General features: G+C 43.9%; 2 protein-coding genes across 9 annotated transcripts in view; one reads left to right on the forward strand and one right to left on the reverse strand.

The window, feature by feature from the left end:
* gzf1 (GDNF-inducible zinc finger protein 1) overlaps positions 1–18,364 on the forward strand; it is a 498,954-nt gene that overhangs the window by 226,117 nt on the left and 254,473 nt on the right. The window lies entirely within an intron of this gene.
* klhl29 (kelch like family member 29) overlaps positions 1–18,364 on the reverse strand; it is a 246,640-nt gene that overhangs the window by 60,078 nt on the left and 168,198 nt on the right. For all 8 annotated transcript variants that reach the window (XM_074615419.1, XM_074615418.1, XM_074615413.1 and 5 more), the window contains 3 exons: positions 15,107–15,219; positions 13,548–13,694; positions 182–380 (listed from right to left, as the gene is read on the reverse strand). In XM_074615419.1, the coding sequence (XP_074471520.1) occupies positions 182–380; positions 13,548–13,694; positions 15,107–15,219 (459 nt within the window). The remainder of the gene's footprint in view (positions 1–181; positions 381–13,547; positions 13,695–15,106; positions 15,220–18,364) is intronic.

The raw sequence follows: 18,364 nt of genomic DNA on the forward strand, positions 1-18,364 counted from the left end.
AGCAGTGAAATATGAATAGTGGATGTGTGTGTGTGGGTGCATAGACCCTAGCGATGTGTTCAGGGTCAATTACACTGGTGGGTGTCAGAACGTGTCACCGCCACTTTGTTCTCAGGTCATCGGGGCCAAAAGATGATGCACATCAGTTTATCTCCGCTTAAGTATGTGTGTGTGAGTTTACCGGCAGAGAGCCGCGGCCGAGTCCTGGGCGTCTGCATCTCTTGCCGCGCGTGGGGCAGCATGTGGTAGCGCTTGGCCTCGTTGACCAGGTCGCGGCACGCCTCCGACGACTTGATGAGCTCCTCGTTGTCCACCACGTTCAGCAGGTAGGACGGGTGGATGAAGGGGAGGCGCACCACCGCCAGCAGATCTGACAAAGTCTGACACAAAAGAGGGGGAGGAGGAAAACAGAATGATTAGAGGTTGAAGGCAATCAGTAAGCAATGCTTAGATAACATAATACATATGCAAACATAATAAAACGGCATTTGCAGACGTTTAAATTAATTTAGGCTGAGTGAAACTGCCAGGGATGATCAAAGAGGTTTTATATGAACAACATTAAACACATAGCGCAGTAACACGCGGTGGATCACAGTCAGTAAACACAGACTCTCACATCTTTCATGAAGAACAGCGTGATTATTTCCCACCCTCATTATACATGTTTTTCTTAATAATATCATAAAAGAGGACGGGAAAAGCAACAATCATGTTTGATAAATGCCTGTGCCGTTAGAGGGAGGAAACCTGGTAGCAGCGAGACCATTAGATCAGTTACTGTCAGTGTCAAGACAAGATCTGTAAGGTTTTTCATGTACAGTATGCATCATGATAGGTTGCATTCACTCTTGTGCATTTCCAAACATAAAACAACTCCAGAGACTTGTAATTCAGTAATTAAAAGTTATTCATCACTGAACAAGAAGCCACAAATAACAAGTTTTCCAGTGAGATCCGCTCACCATATCACTTTCACACGCACATTTTGGTATGCGCCGCGAGAGCTGGAACGAGGCAGCGGGGGGCATCTTACCGCTTCCACCTTCTGCTTCTGATTTTTCCGGCTCCAAATTAGATCTTACAGGCAGCTAAATGTTCTTCTGCGGCTAAATTAAGACCCAGATCTGGTTAATCACAACCCATTCAAGTCAAGAGACGAGCCAAAACATGCTACAGCACCATCAGATTTTAAGATCCAAATAAAAGAAATAAAGACTAGATGTTACACAATTACAGCTTATAATTGGCACCTTTTCCTTTAAAAGGTGAGGATTTGAGCGTGATGATGAGGATTTTGGGAGATTTAATGTTGCGGCGTGAACCGAAATGATGAAAATCCTCAACTATGGCGACATAAATATTTGTTTTGTGTGCATGTTTGTCCCGTCGCTGGGTGTGCATGCACTTACGTGTGCTTATACTGTATAGGTGTTCAGCCACAGAGGTAGGACAGACTGTTGCCATGGCAACCCTGTCTATAGCTCTGGCTGCTGAATGTTTGGTTTTTTTTCTTTCAGAGTGTGTGTATAAGTGTATGTGTGCCCACCCGTCTGTACCCCCATGGGAGTCTCATCTATGTCGACAGTAAAAGCTGTAAACAAGCATGGACGGAGCGACAGAGAGCCGGATGGAGATTGACCCCGTTGACCCTTCGGCTCGGAGCGACGTGACCGAGCCGCGCAGGGGTAGAGCGACAAAACAACAGACTCCGAGAAACATCATTCAGGGGGAGAGCAAATAATAAGCTGACACTCCGCCTAAGCGACTCCCACTCCCACCTGAGGCCCTTTTACTCTGGCATGTGTCCCGTTTGTTTTCTACCGATGTCCCGGGCGCATCTGACCAGAAAGGAGGAAATAAGACAGTGGGGGAAAGGGACAAAGAGAGGAGAGAATGGCGTGAGGAGGGGATGACAAGGGAGGACTGAGGAGGAGGAAGAAGATCAGTCAAAACGAGAGGAAGAGAGAGAGAGGATGTGACGGTTCCACAGCACTCAGGGAAATCTGCCGATGACGTTTCCTCTCCGCGAGCGTGCTCAGAGCGAGACGGCCATCCTGCAGATAGGACTGTCTGTTTCCCCTCCTCCACGAACGCACACAGCTTACCCAACAGTTTATCAAACAAACAGCTCAATACCCACACAAACACTGGCGGTCGCTCCCAGCGCCTCTGCTTCGTATGCAGCAAAGAATGTAAAGTCAAAGCAAGCTACTTAGCATCCTGAGATATTCTTAAGGGAAGAATCACTAGCTAAGGAGAAGATACTACTTCCAATTAAAGTGCCCCCATAGTGGGAGATGTGCCCCAGTAGTTACTGAGTCATGTCACACTCAAATGGAGGTGACTTAAGCTTCAGGCTAACTGCGGTGCTTTTCTATTACAAGCTACTTTTCTCCAGGTCTGCCACAATCTCACATACTCACATCATATCATTAATGCCAGTAATCGAATGTGGACACATTTTAAAAACACATTGGACTGTAAATCCTCTTTAGATTAATATCCATTGAATGAATCTGAGGAGGAACGGACGGTGTTGTGCTTAAAGTCAGTTTTGGCTCATGAGATCATACGTGTGCATCTGCAGGTCGTCTGAAATAGGTCCGCAACTGACCGCTCTGACCCTCAGAGCTAAATTAAAGCTGTATATGGGGCAGTTCCAGCCAGGTGGTGCCCTCAGTGGCACAGCAGTAATAAATGTGCTAAAATGTCTAGGGGTGCGGGGTGGAAATCTTGCTCCTATTTGGAACAGCAGGTGGACAGGCTAGAATCTTGTTTTTGGTCTTCTCTGGCGTGGAGTCCGCATGTTGCCTGGGTTTCATCCAAATATTCTGGTTTCCTTTACAGTCCGAAAAACATGAAGCTCAGGTGGACTGGAGAATGCCCCAGGTGTTTCCCTGGTTCTTGTGCAATACATGCAAGGATAGATATCTACGATCTTGAATAGGAATAAGCGAGTATAGAAAATCGGTCATCTGGGAGCTCAGAAGTAAAAACTGCCTGCAGAACTCACAGAGCAGATGAATTCGGAGTCATGAGGTCGAGAGTTCAACGCGTGATACACTAAGCCAATGTTTGAGCTCAGTGCACACATGTTCTCATTAGCAGTACTGTCATGGCACAACCGCATCAATACTCACACACCAAGTTAACTTTCCTTTACCTGTGGAAACTGAAGTAAAGAAAAACAAGCATCCTACTGTACCATCTGCAAGTCTTAGCTACGCACAAACCCACATCTGTTGTGGCCTCTCTTCACTTGCCAAACATCTTTAAAATGGCAGTCAAACTACCTCAAAGAGACAGCATCTGGTCTCCGCAAAAAAAGGTAAGGACTGCTACCACATAAATATCCAACCCAAAAAACACACCCACGTATAGAAAGAGAGACAGATGGATACACTTCAGCGGTACAGTCTGTAGAATGATTGTACTGTATTATAGTCATGTGTTAATCTGGATGGTGCATTCAGTCTGAAGGTTGATTTGACTCTAAATCTTGTTGATGAGATCAAGGGAATGTAATGTCGCTGACTTCTGATTTAAAAACAACATTATAATTCTAAACAAACATGGATTCAATTGGACAGAGTGGGATAACCCCTGAGTATGTGTGTGTGGATCAGGCGGCAACCACCAGGTCCGAAAAGTGAAGCCAATGCGGAAGTGCCTTAAACTTGCATTCTTTCTAACAGCCAGCAGGGGGCGACTCCTCTGGTTGCAAAACGAAGTCTGATTATATAGAAGTCTATGAGAAAATGAGCCTACTTCTCTCTTGATTTATTACCTCAGTAAACATTGTAAACATGAGTTTATGGTCTCAATCTCTAGTTTCAAGTCTTCTTCAATACAGCATGATGTTCATTTCGTTCGGTTGTACTTAGCTCCACCCTCTTGTGTTACTTCTGGTTGCAAAAAACCAAGATGGCGACAGCCAAAAACCAAGATGACAACGTACATAAACCAAGATGGTGACGTCCAAAAACCACGATGGTGACGGCCAAGAACCAAGATGGTGATGGCCAAAAAACAAGATGACGACAGCCAACAACCAAGATGGCGACGGACGAAAACCAAGAAGGCTATGGCTGAAAACCAAGATGACGACGGCCAAAAACCAAGATGATGACGGCCAAAAAAACAAAGATGGCGACAGCCAAAACCAAGATGGTGATGCCCAAAATGCCAATATCGAGGCTTCAAAACGGGTATCCACAAACCAATGGCTGACGTCACAGTGACTACGTCCACTTTTTATATACAGTCTATGGTGTGGGGATGGATGTGTTTAGTGGAAAGTGGAGGGGTAATGCCTTGCTGTTTTTCCTCTACTTTAATTCTTCTATTTCTAGGGGGTAAAAAATAATTAACTCTCCATCTCTATTTCTAACTAACTCACTATCTCTCCCACTTCTTTTTCACTCTCTCTCTCTCTCTCTCTCTCTCTCTCTTTTCCTCCGTTCCCGCTCCTCGCTCCGACTCCCACACACGCATATATCGGCATGGAAATGAGGGAGAGTTGCACACTTGCTGCTAAAATTCAAATCCAAAGTGTCAGACCCCTCCTCTGCTTCGTGCCAGCCGTTGAAACTACTCGAGCAGGAATTATTGCAGATACTGTTTACTCAACGCTCTTGTTTATTTTCCAAAATAAAGGGTTTTTTAAAGTAAACAAAAAAGGCAGTTATGTTGCATGTTCAACAAAGCATTACTGTAATTTGGGTGGGCATTTCATGAGATATTTTTAGTTTTTTGCACTGCAGACTTAGTACCTTGTGGTATACTTGGTCTAATCACATGTTTTTATGCAAATCTAACTCAAGTGTAGCTCATGTATGCCGTGTGACTCAGTGACTCATTATGTTGTCACTTACTAAGTTGTCTTCTTTTCAATCACTTCATACTTACTAAATACACTTAAATCATTTGGGGGAGGATTAATTCTGTATTTGCTTTGCACAGCTTTTAAATGCCACACGGTACCTGCGCCTCTATGCTACGAATCAGTTTATGGATTTATGTGTCGACTAATTCCCCTCTAAAACCTTAAAATAGAAAGTGCGAGTGACAACACGGAGTGGAATGATAAGTAATTCATGAATTTGGGGGTTGAACTTTCATCTTAAGAGGCATATCCTTCTTGACAACACGGCTGCACTGTGATAATCCTGTGCTCCAATCCCTTTGTTGAGATATGATGTTAAAAATGCAGAAATACAACCAGCTGTAAACAGTTTAGCCCTTTCATTCCTCCATCTTCTCCACCCGGCTGAACCTTCCTCTTTCTATCAAAACGCAAACTGCAAAAAATGCTTTTCATCCATTATGTTTGTGGATGAAATCTTTCCTCTTTTTGTGACAGATGGGATTAAACTAATATTGCCAACGTGTCCTCTTCTGGTGAACCGAGGCTTAAGTCTTCAGCGTGGGAAATGAAATTACTGTGTGCTTGTGTTATACAGTAGTAGCCATCTAGAATTGCGTAGGTCAAGATTTTTCACACGGCTGAAATTGAGTTGAAGTCTGATTTTTCAGCATCTGAAAAGCCAATCCAACAGGTAAGTATAAGATATGACATTTAAACAGACTGACAACCTTCCTTTGGTTAACTCTGGTAAGTGAAAGGCTTTTACCGTCCTCTCTGGAAGCATGGTGAGCGAAGACTGCATGCCATGTGAACTGTGTGCTAAAAAGGGTTAGATTTGACTAATGTGAGCATGTGTGAGATACATTGGGAAGCTCCTGCGTCCGAAAAGTGAACCAAAGTGCCTTAAGTGGTGGACACACTGCCCGCATGAGGCTCGCGTGAGTCTCGCATGGCGTGTTGTTTTTTATTTCGGCGTCCATGTTAACAGGTTAGAGTGGACACACTGCCCGCGTGAGACGCGCGTCGGACAAAAACCAAGATTGTGACGGATGAACACCAAGATGGCGAAGGCCAAATACCAAGATGGCGATGGCCAAACTGCCGAACTCTAGGCTTCAAAACTGCATCCCACAAACCAATGAGTGATGTCACGGTGACTACATCCACTTCTCATATATGTCTGTGATGAGATAGGAACCAGGTAAACGAAGAATGCTCACGAAACTCGGACCAATGAGTGACGTGCATGCACTCAGCAGACGAGAGCAGGCGCTGTGTATCCGACCGACTCCATTTCTCCCCGACAACCTCTTGAGCAATCGCTCTCTCATGCACAGTCACGCGGAGTGAACGTGAGCTCCGTCCCTCCAGACGAACGGTGCGACATGTCATTTTCATCTTGTCGCCTACTCATGCGAGCCATCCTTGTGTGCTTTTAATCAGAGATGGCATCTAATGGATGCGGATCATTATACTGGAAGATACAGCACCTCGGGAAAACATGAGCGTGATCTTTTCACATTCTTAGTAAGAGGTTTGCTGTCTTTCTAACACGTGGAACATATGGAAAGTATCCACAGGAGTCTGTGGACATATGGAGACGCTACTTTTAGCTTGTCCGCCCACACAGACTCTCCCTCCCTCTTCTTCCATTTTCCATAGAAAAAGTATCATTTATGAGGTGTCCATATGCTTATCCACTTGTATTCTGATATGCAACCCAGATAACACCTTGCGACTTCACCTCTCTAATGGTCTCCATCTTGCAGAAAAATGCTGCTGCACAGCCCAGCACCCCAGAAAGCACACTTTTTTCCTTCTTCACACATACACACACACACACACACTGGAAGGTGGACAGAGGATGTGAATGGGTTGAGCCTGGTGAAAGTCGGGGATAATGTGTCTAACAGGGAGCCTCTCAGATCTGTCAGAGGAGGCAGCGGCGAAGCAGCCGGGAAGCCGCCATCCGCTAATACAGATGACAAATGTCCACTGAGCATTTCCCATTCCACTACTGTCAGCGAGGACTAACACCTCTTACTGTGTGTGTGTGTGTGTGTGTGTGAAATGATTCAGTGCCACGGCGGCGTCAAATAAATGACACATGAGCGGTCATATCTATTTGCTTTGCTCTGAGCAGATAGGAGTATGCTTTAGTGTGAAAAATGGACAACCCGATGTTTAAAACGCAGCTCTATATATGACAAAAAAACAACAAACAAAAAAACACCACACACACTCCCTCACAAGTGTGTGTTTAGTAGAGCGCGTGCCCATGTTTAGCCTCACAGCGCTAACAAACCCACTCATCTGAAATGACCGCAGCTTCAGCGTCCTTTTCAGTGTGTGTGTGCAAACACACGCATGTGCTTTTCCCTTCTACGGTAATACACAATGGATGAGTAAAATATGCTCTTGCAAATGGCTCTTCATTTGGGTTTAAGAGAGGCTTTTGCTGAGCGTGTTTGTGTGCGTTTTTTGCGACTGCGTGACTATGTGTGCACATCAGCCGGAAGGATGGATAGGGGGGATGGAGAGAGATGTAGCGGACGACAGACGCTGACTGCTGCCCTTAGCAACTACTGACAGGTGCAATGTGTTCTCCTCTGAGGCTTTTTTTTCAGCTTGACTTCATTCAAAAAAAGAAGTTTTCTTCCGCTCATTTAATACAAAACAGTCATATGAACGTCTGCTGGCTCTTTATTAACATAAAACTTTCTGGTTTGCATGACATCGAGCGGTAGCTACTTCTATATCTCCCCCTCTATAATATGGCGCGGTACATTTTTATTATTCTTCACGAATCTTGGGTAAACAGATTGCTTCCCTTGAACTAATAGCGTAATTTGTTTGTTCTATCGCTCGTGCATCCCCTTGTGTGTTTCCAAAGGGAGCAGCCCAGTGGAAATGTGACGCCTTCAACTCTGCTGCGGTTATGCAGCCGCTGTGGTTGAGCGAACTACGGTTCAACTGGCTGCACACATCAGGACCGAGCGCGCTTTGGGGACGACAAAAGGACACAGATGAGAACGGAGGTCCGGAGTTCAGCAGCTTGCATCAGATCCCATCCACTCTATAATATACAAGTCGTGCCAGGGCCGTTATACAAGTGATTCTCAGTCTTGTGTGAACGTTTTGAGAACGGGACTGGGATATGAACAGTGGCGTCCTGTGGATTTTGTGTAAATCTCTATATATGTGTGTGTGTGTGTGAGTTGGAGAGGGCCGGAGGAAAAAAAGCAAAGACTGCACACACTGCATCAATCTCCATTGCCTGGCTACGTCTCCTCAAGAGTGCGAATTTGTCACGGGTCACGCCGGCGACCGCCCAAACGCGCGCATTTCTCCTCACTCTACAATAGCGTCAGTCTCCTCTTCAAGGATGATTGTTGTGACACAAAGCTCCTCATCTCAAAAAAACACAATTAACCTTTATCTCAAGGGCTGCTGGCGATGAAAAGTTTCCGTCTTGAACTCGGAGCTCAAAAAGAGAATCACTAAATTAAAAGTGAAGCTTGTGGTGGAAGGGTCATTTTGTAGTTTTGAAGGTAAATGAATCGTAAAACAGTGAGGGAAACGTTTATATCCCTACACAGCCTCAAAGCATCTATGTCCTTTGATAATTTTATACTCCGACTACATAATGATAGCATCATTTGTTCTGGGAAAATGATTTTTTCCCCCCTTCTTAATGAGTGCTGGAGGCCTCACCACATTACCACATAGTCAAATATATAAAATCTCCCCAAATAATAACTAGTAACATACAGTATAAGGATATGATGTAATACCTTTTACTATATTAATCTGGCTTGGGAGCCGCAAATGTCAGGGCAGGCCATTGTTATTTCTGATGAGTGGACAGCAGGTCTTTGCTAATGGCAGGGCTGGCCTTTTTTATCATGAGAACACACCATTAACTGTCCTTTTTAGCTGTTACATTAGTTGGCCACTTTCCAAAGAGCCAATTAATCAGCCTCTTTTGTCAGGTTGAGTCACCTGGCAAGATAGGATCCTTTATGAAATATGTTCAAGTGAGGCGTAATGGAGGTCCTATTCAGGGATTTGGCAGGAGAGACCGACCTGTTATAATTGGAGCCATGCGTCTGTGGTCGTCCCACAAAAGACTGCCGGGTGAAAAGAAGGACAGGTCTCTCCATGTCAGCACCTTCACAGGGAACAACATGACGCAGGACACCTCTTGCTTATGGAACCGGTGACCGAAGGCGGATTTAGTCCTCAGATGTACTGTTTTATGATCAGTTAAGGATGAGTCTCTGTGTTTTAGATGTATGAGTACATTAAAGGGACAGTGTTTAACATTTAGGGGGATCTATTGACAGAAATGGAATATAATATTATAATATCGGCGGCCAATTTCCTGCAGCAGCCCGAAACGGACAAACTGTGTTAACTTTTCCTGCTTGGGCCGGAGTCGATAACGTTACTCGCTAGTTAGTCTTGAGGAGCTGCAGCATTTATTTCTGCACAAACTACAACTTCCACTGTACATTCACTTGATATTCTCAAAGCTAAACTAACTGTCTTCTGCTCCTCTGTGCTCACACACATTCGCCACCGCTGTCTCTCTCTCTCTCTTGCTTCACCACTCACTTCCCACATACACACACTCTGGCTCTGCTATTCTCCAAATGACCTACGCTACTTCTACAACAACTGGCTCTAGATAGATAGACCATTTGCGTTTTTACTTTTTTGTGTTGGCCTTCGTAGTTCTCCTACATGTTTGGCACACGGGACAAGTTTCAGGTGGTTGCAATTTGCAACTTCAATGCTAGATACCGCCAGATTCTACACACTGCACCTTTAAATACATTGATACTCGACAAAGAAAAGCACATACAAAAGTGTGGAAACAGCTAATGTCTGATTATTTCTGCTCAATAAATGACTTAAAGGAATAATTTGACATTGGGAATGCGGTTAGTCGCTGTCTTGCTGAGAGTTAAAAGTAAAGATCAAAACCACTCTCATATCGGTCCATTGAATACAGCTAGGAGATGGTTAGTTTAACCTTTATGATTAGCTCATGAAGACTTGAGTCCAGTCTTTATTCTAGGCTGAGCTAACCATTCCCTGGCAGTAGCTTTATATTTAACAGAGGTATTGATCTTTAAATCGTACTCTCCGCAAGGAAGCAAATGAACACATTTTCCAATATCGAACTATTCCTTTAAAAGGTGCAGTGTGTAGGATTTAGTGACATTTAGCATCTGTGGTACTGTAGAAACATGGCGGAGCAACATGGCGGACTCCGTGAAGAGGACCTGCTCCTAATGTAGATATGAAGGACTCATTCTAAGCTGACGAAAACATAACTATTCTTAGTTTCAGGTGATTGTATACTAATGAAAACATAGTTATGAATATTACATTTCTGCCAATAAATCCACTTAAATCCTACGGACTGGTCCTTTAAAGATCACTTATCAGAATGGTTGTAGATTTTTGTCTACTAACTATTTATTTCAGCAATAAATTCTGTGGCGTTTCCTTTTCTTTTGAAGTCTCTTTTTCACTAACATATACAGACATATGCTTGCAGGGCAACACACCTGCAATGACACTCAATCAAAGAAAACTGACACAGCCCTCTTCTTTCGTTCAGCGGCTCTGTGTCTCATAGCAAACCATTATTAACGCTCAAATGCTCAAAATGTCTCTAAGCGATGTCCGGGCCCCGTTTCCTGGTGCCATCGGATGTTAGTGACAGCATAGCGGAGAGAGAAAATTGCATATTATTTACCCGGCGCCTTCAATATGCCACTTTTCCACTCTATAGCCTGCAGCTTACAACCCACAGCACATGCACAGACACACAAAAGACGCACGTAACGCGTGCACTCAGATGAATGCAAAATGCACACAAACTTAGCTCAAGGCTTAGAGCTTTTCCCTCCGCCCTCGCCGGAGTTTTTTTTCCAGCAGTGCTGTGACATTCTGCCCTGACATGTCATTAAAAAGTGTCACAGGTTCTGGGGGAGTGATTTCCGCTACTCTCTGCCTCCAAACGGGCAGTGGGGACGGAGGGTGGGAATGATGAGCTGGTGCTGGACCATGCGTGTAAACTCAGCCCTCGGGGCCACATGACCTTCTCCTGTGGCATGATGGGAGCTGCCTATTCTCTCTCTGCTCTCCTCCTCCCCGGGCTTGCTAGTTGTTTTTTCCGTCACACATGGGCAGGAGATTTGGGCTTGACCGAGAGCTCAATCACATCTCCCCTGCCTGGATGTCATGGCAGTGCGCAGAGGCACACAAACGGTTGGGTATCAGATCAGAGCACAGGGGCTCTCTTTCCATTCCCCTTTCTTCGTTTCTCACCATCTCTTTCTGTCTCGCTCTGCTTCTTTCTCTCACTCCAACTCCCTCCTTCTTTTCTCCCTCTCTCTCTCTTCGGAGACGGGGTGACCCGGCTGTCGCGTCTCAGCGCGGTGGGTTGTTCAGACAACCGGGAAAATGTTCCATTTTTTTTTTTTCTCTTCTACTTCATCCGAGTAGCTCACCTCTGCACCTCTCCATTAGAGTGTGAGATTGCAGGAGTCCGCTGGACTGAGCTGGCTGGAGGTTTCCGATGCAGATGACAGGGGTCGCATGTTCGCTTAAAAAACTGTGCATCCGCCTTGTTGTGGCTCCTTCGCAGCACCACCGAGTCAAATTTCCCATCAGTCACCCCCGGAAATTCCAATTTCAGGTGTCACCATGTTGTAAAAACTCATTCCATACTATTTCTTTTTTATTTCAATCCAAGCACCTATACGAACAGCTAACGAGCATCGCCATCTGCTTTCAATGGCTCGTCCTTATGCTTAGTGTTGCACACATTAATCTAAACCACTCAGTAGGCCTGATGGATTACACCATAATCTCAAAGCGCCACATATCACAAGATAAATGCTAAATGTTTAATCCAAAAGGTAAAAGGAAAAAATCAAATATTGACGTATGTGCCTCATAAAAGTGGATGCCAATAAAGTAACATTGATTGGCGAGGTGTGCGGCGAATGCTCCAGCTGATGTAAGGCTGTTCCCCCCCTTGTGCTGGTTGATGAGGAGACATTACTCCGAATGAGTGACTCCTCCGGTGATGGACCGGCGTAATTTATCTGATAATAATCTCACCTCCATTTTTAAACAGCTATAAAATACTTGAAAATCATCGGCTTTAAATTCATGGTTTTGTGACTGAATCCATAAAAATCTCATGACGAGGGTTTTTACCCGCTGGATGGATATCCTTCTGCGGTGCAGTCCATTTACCTTTTCATGAACGTGGTGCCAACGCTCTGACCGTGAGGCCTATCGATTCCACGTTTGTTAAAATTTGACCCGCTGTACCTCGGTGTCAATACCTCTCTGGGGGATATAACCTTTGATTGTGATTAACAGCCTCTAGGAATAAATCACACACCTGTTAGGCGCACAGAAAAAAGGACTGCGGGGCGTCGAGGTTTTTTTGTTTTTATGCAGTACAGTGTCTCATGAACAAATGAAGTGTAACTAAGAATAGAGCACGTTCTGAGGGCAAAGCACTCCTGGGATTATGAACAACTGCTGTGTTAGGCTGCATCAGAAGCACAAAGTTGATGAACACCACCGAGAGAGAGCGGGGAGTCACTTTGCTAGGTTTTTCATGCTGTGTACCCCTCGGAGCAGACGGGGATAGTCGATGTAACAACCTTACTAATGCAGCTCTGCAGACGTACAGTATCTGTACCGCCGGTGGTGACGAGAGTTTCATATCTCTTCTTTGTCTCATGATACATCAACGTATTCTCATACAACGGTTCGTACGATATCTTACAAAAAAGATATTCCTTCTTTTCTGTTTGTTTTCCTCCGAATGTCCAGCAACACATGTCAATTTCCGCACATTACATGCATTACATGCGTCTTTTCCAAATAAACTTCTGTCTTCACAGTAAACAACTCCCTTTGGTTTAGGTAACAAAACTACTTAGGTTTAGGCAATAATACTACTTAGTTAGGCTTAGGAAAATATCAACTTAGTTAGGTTTAGGCAACAAAACTACTTATGTTTAGGCAATAAAACTACTTAGGTTTAGGAAAAGATCGACTTGGTAAAGATTAAACAACAAATCTACTTAGGTTTAGGCAATAAAACTACTTAGATAGGCTTAGGAAAAGATCCACTTGGTAAGGATTAGGAAACAAAAATACTTAGATTTAGGCAATAAAAGTACTTAGTTTTAGGAAAAGATCGACTTGGTTAGGTTTAGGCAATAAAGCTACTTGGTTAGGTTTAGAAAAATATCATGGTTTGGCTGAAAATAACTCGAAGTGACGTAATTTAAGTATGTAAGTTATGTGACAAATAAATCAAAATTGACTTCTGGGTTCACACGGGACGCAAACGACGGTCTCCTGGGCGAAAGTCCAGTATTTTTCGACGTGGCGTTCGTCACTATCTATCGTGGTTCACGATTATGTGAATTACACACAAATTGATTTTGTGGGATATACATGAATTACAGTGCATTACTTTTCGGAGGTATAACCACGAACAGTGTGGATGAGACCAGCCTGTACTCATACAGTGTATGCTCATTTTGATAAAATACACTGCGGTGTCAGAGCAGACACACACATCACAAACACACTCATCTACTGTAGCTCTCTCTTTTTTTTTTATTACCTGCACTCTGGAGTTGGGGTCTTGTTTGATCCATTTGATGACCGTCTCGTAGACCAGCTCCTCAGCCTTGGTGTTGAGGCTGTCATTGGACAGGTAGGCCACTAGATCCTCCTTGGACACGCTCAATATCTCTTCCTGTCCTGCCACCTGAAGAGTTATGAAATAAACGAGACATACTCAGAATGATACTTTTGAAGTAGTGAACTTTGACGTCCTTTAACGCTTCATAAATGGTTCTCGACAAATAGCTGCATCCAGCGTTGCAGTCGAAGGTTAACTACAAACATTCTTCTTTGATGGCGAATAAAAAAGAAAAAACTGCTGTAGCATCAGAGATGAAGGTCAGGTCAGAAAAGCAACATATTTCCAAACCCTTGAGTGCAGCAAAGCAATTTTCTATCCTCTGTGATTCTGTGTGATTCACCTGCTTCTTAAGCCACAAGAAAGCAGAACCCTCTCTGAACTTCTATTGTGCTTTTTTATAAAAACTATTTGAATATTTTTACATTTGGTTATCTAACAACTCCTGCAGTATCATCATATCATACCTTATGTGGAAAAAAAGCCTAAAAAAAGGCAGAAGCTGCCATTTATTCATTTATTGTGGCTATGGATATTAACTTAAAGAGGACCTATTATGCTCATTTTCAGGTGCATACTTGTACTTTGAGTTTCTACTAGAAGATGTTTACATGCTGTAATGTTCAAAAACGCTTTATTTTTCTCATAACGGCTGTGGCGCAGCACCTCTTTTCACCCTCTGTCTGAAACACTCAGTCTGAGCTCCTGCCCCGCCCCCTGAAAAGCCCAGTCTGCTCTGATAGATCAGCTGGCCTACTGTTGTGATTGGTCAACAAGCCAAACTCTTCAGACTCTGCTCCAGCTCCGCTTTAACTAGCTTTGTTTAAAGTCATGCCAAACTAGCCGCTAGGCAAAATGTGTTACTTTGTGACATCACCACGTTACAGACGAAAAGATGGGACAAGCAAGGCGTTTCAGGCAGTTCAGGAGCAGTGTTTCTGTATAGAGTAACTCCCTTTGGCGTGAACTTTGGGCGTTGTAACTTTGCGGACCTTTTACATGCACAAAAAAAGCTCAAAAGCATAATAGGTCTTCTTTAATTATGGTCATGATTTCAATGAGAATTTATAGTTTTATTTGCCTTTATTCTTTCTGATCTAGTGTGTAACTTGTTAAATTAAGTCAAGTCAATTTTATTTGTAAAGCCCAATATCACAAATCTGCCTATGGAGGCTTTACAATCTGTACAGCGTACGACACCCTCTGCCCTTTACAGTACGACCCTCTCATCGGATGAGGAAAAACATGACCAAAAAAAACCTTTTTTGACAGGGAAAAAAATGGAAGAAACCTCATAAAGAGCAACAAAGGAGGGATCCCTCTTCCTGGACGGACAGACGTGCAATAGATGTCGTGTGTACAGAGTAACAACATCATGAAAATACAACACAGACAATCCATATGACAAAAAAAGGTACATATAATATCACAGGAATCAATGACTGGACTGTTAGGGAAGATGATAAATCTCTACCCACCTCAGGGAAGTTCTGCAGTGCAAACGCTTTGGCCATGTTATGGAGCTCCGTGCAAGTCATGGCTTCGGCCATGGCTAGCACTCCCAGACAGTTAGCTGCAGTCAACTGTTTCTCTGGAGTCGATAAACAAGGTCAGAGAGACGTGGAGTAGACAGACAGACAGACAGAGAAGAGAGAGAAAACAAGAAAGAAACAAAGACACGGACAGGTTGATTAAGACGGAGGAAAAAAACATCATTCAGGCATCCATAAAAAGATCACAGACTTAGAAAGCAGAGACAGAAAAAAAACAGCTGCAGGTAACGCAGATCCGCAGCCTATCAGGGTGTATATCGGCCTGAGACTAAGGGAGAACAAGTATAATAACTCAAAACAGCTCCGGGGACAAACAACAAGGGGAATCGATCGCTCACAGCCTGGGCAGGAGGTGGCGGATGGCAAGGAGCGGGATTTGGGATTAGCCGGCCCACTTTAAAAGAAGTCCTGTCAGATCTCGGGGTCTACTACACACACAGCTGAGAATATATGAAACTAGCCTTACAGCCTGGCCAGTGGGGAGAAGGCTTATGCTACCGTCTGTGATCTCCTTTAAGGGTGCAGCATTTAAAGTGGTGTGTCTGTAATTTGAGTTTTTTAACATCGCCATTCATCACAAGAGAGGGAAAAGTGTTAGCAGTGTAGTGCACACACAGGCAGGCAAACGTGTGAATCAACTGGGTCAGTGGCCACTGAAAGAGGCCTGATTAAACAATAGCCATCAAAGGGAGGCAGTGCCAAGCCTTATCACTGAAGACAGGGTCCCTCCTAAACAAATATCAGCCAATAAAAGGTCACCTAACATCTGCTAAATCACAACTAAACAAAAGCTGAACCAAAGACCAAATAAAAGTGGGCTTCACGCTGCATCAAAGTGGGGGTTAGGGGCTAAACAAAAGGCTGTTTGAAAATTACCCTCTGTTGTGCCGTTTGGGCAGATGATGCTTTATTTCACTGAGTATGCTCGAACACTCAGAACATTACGATGCATAATGCTTTCATCGGTTTGTTCCAAGCTAGACCGCCAGGTTTCCAGTTTAATTTGTTGCATAAAAGTGGGCTACAAAATGGGTCTGTGAAATCGGTTTTAGTTGAGACAATGTGAAAATATATGAAAACCCCCTCTCCCACTGTGGCCAATGTATGAATAATAGGGGTGGGGGGAACTATTAACCTCTTAACAGTCCAACGGCTGCTATTCTGTCTTTCAAAGGTTGTAGAGGGGTCAGTCTTAAAGCTAGAATGAAGATACTAGTGTCATATGAAACTAGAAAAACGATTGGTACCATGTCATGTTAGCTTGTCGGGAAGAATGCTAAATAACACTCCAAATTTATGCTAAATTTTCAAAGGGGTCCCTTGACCTCTGACCTCAAGATATGTGACTGAAATCTCTGAGATGAACAGACTGAAAACTGTATCTATTTAGACAAAACAGATGGTGACAAACTGCATAATTTGAAGTTGAAAAAAGTTAATAAATCGCAATATATCTTATCGCAATACTCAATATGAAATGACCCGTTACGTGACTTTCTGAGTTTCCTCTATCAGCTTGTAGACTGCTTTTAATGTGAAGAGCCCATTTTTGCAAGAAAATCCAATGGGATGTGACGTCATGCACGCTCGCCAGGGTTTTTATGTTCAGCTCCGCTACAGGGCTAAAAGTGTGCAAACATAGCTAACGTTTGGTCAGAAATGGAGATTCTATGTTACATCTAGTGATGTCTGTCTTGCAAAACAGGAATGTGACCGACTTCGGGGGGAAAACTAGAATTGTGGGAGAATAGCAGAGCCAGTGCCAAGAGTGTGTGTGTGTGTACATGGGGAGTGAGTGGTGAAGCAAGAGAGGGAGCGGCAGCGAGTGTGTGAGAAAACAAAGTTAATTTAGCTTTGAGTATATAAAGTGAATGTACACTGCTGAGTGAAGTGACGGGGGTTAAATCCGGAGCGAGTAACGTTATCAACACAAGTGCGGGCAACAGGATGCTGACTGTCGTTGACTTAATGGCCACAGGTGTCACTGTTAACAAGCAATTTCTGATTCTTACAGAGAGTCCCTTTAAGTATCGTGATAATATCGTATCGTGGGGCCTCTGATGATTCCCTCCCCTAATTAATAACAGTTGAAATGTGGAGCATGTTGCTGACTCACTTAAATCTTCGGTATACCAAACAGTCATGATTTCTCGCAGAGTAGCAGCAGGCAAACATTGAGTGACTTTTTATTTGCTTGAATGTGAAGTTGTGTGAATAAAAGTCAAAGTGGTATAAGTAGGTCGAGGAGATGCTATTCCTCCTCAGTGTATTTGTTACAAACTTCAATAATATCTGACACAGTATCAATTTCTCTTTGCTCAAGGACACGCGCTTGCGCCTGTATTTTCTCCCCTTTCTAGTGCACTGAAATGCCATGAATCTTGTCGAGGAAAAATGGATTGACGTCTCACTGGCAATGAAGTCTACAAATGGCTGCCCTGCCCCCCCATTCCCCCCATGCCCCCTATCCCCCCCGTTTTTTTTTTTCCCAAATGGAGAAAAACAAATCAATAACGTGGGCTGCTGGTTCTCTTTTACTTTTCTTTTCACTCCTTTCCTGCCGCTGACCTTTTTGCTAACATGCACTTCCCTTGTGTTACCGACACTCAAAACAATTTATTAAATGGAATGCAAAGCCTGACATTTGCAGCTTTTCAGGGTTGCCTTTTTGGTTGGTTACCCACTAAAATCTGGAACATGCCATTTGCGTTTCATGTTGACCCCTTGGGCTCCTAGAAAGCCCCTCCCCCTCCTCCTTTGCTCTACTTTCCATACCTTGTCTAAGCATCAATCTGTTTTGCTATTTTTCCGATATTCTCCCGTGCTTCAGGCCAGAGGATTTGACATTTACAGTAAGTGACAATTGTTCCCTGACCTTTTTATAAATCTGCCCCTGTGCTCGGTGTGGCCCACTGGGACCAGATCAGAGGCACCGTGCCCGACTGAGAGCGTTAGCGAGGCAGAATTCTCACACGGCTGCGAGCTTTTGGAAACATGACAAAAAGGAGCGCGATGTTGCCAGAGTCGGGGAGGAGATTTAGGTTCTGCACGAGGCAATTCTGTGAGGTTGTGCATAGTGATGAAGCGTGACAACGGGATGAAAATGCACGAGGCTGTAGATACTGCATGTAGCGGGAAAGGTCGCATAGGAATATCTGATGTAATAAAGCATGCACACTTGCT

This window comes from Sebastes fasciatus, chromosome 18 (assembly GCF_043250625.1).
Source record: "Sebastes fasciatus isolate fSebFas1 chromosome 18, fSebFas1.pri, whole genome shotgun sequence".
NCBI classification, from domain to species: Eukaryota; Metazoa; Chordata; class Actinopteri; order Perciformes; family Sebastidae; genus Sebastes; species Sebastes fasciatus.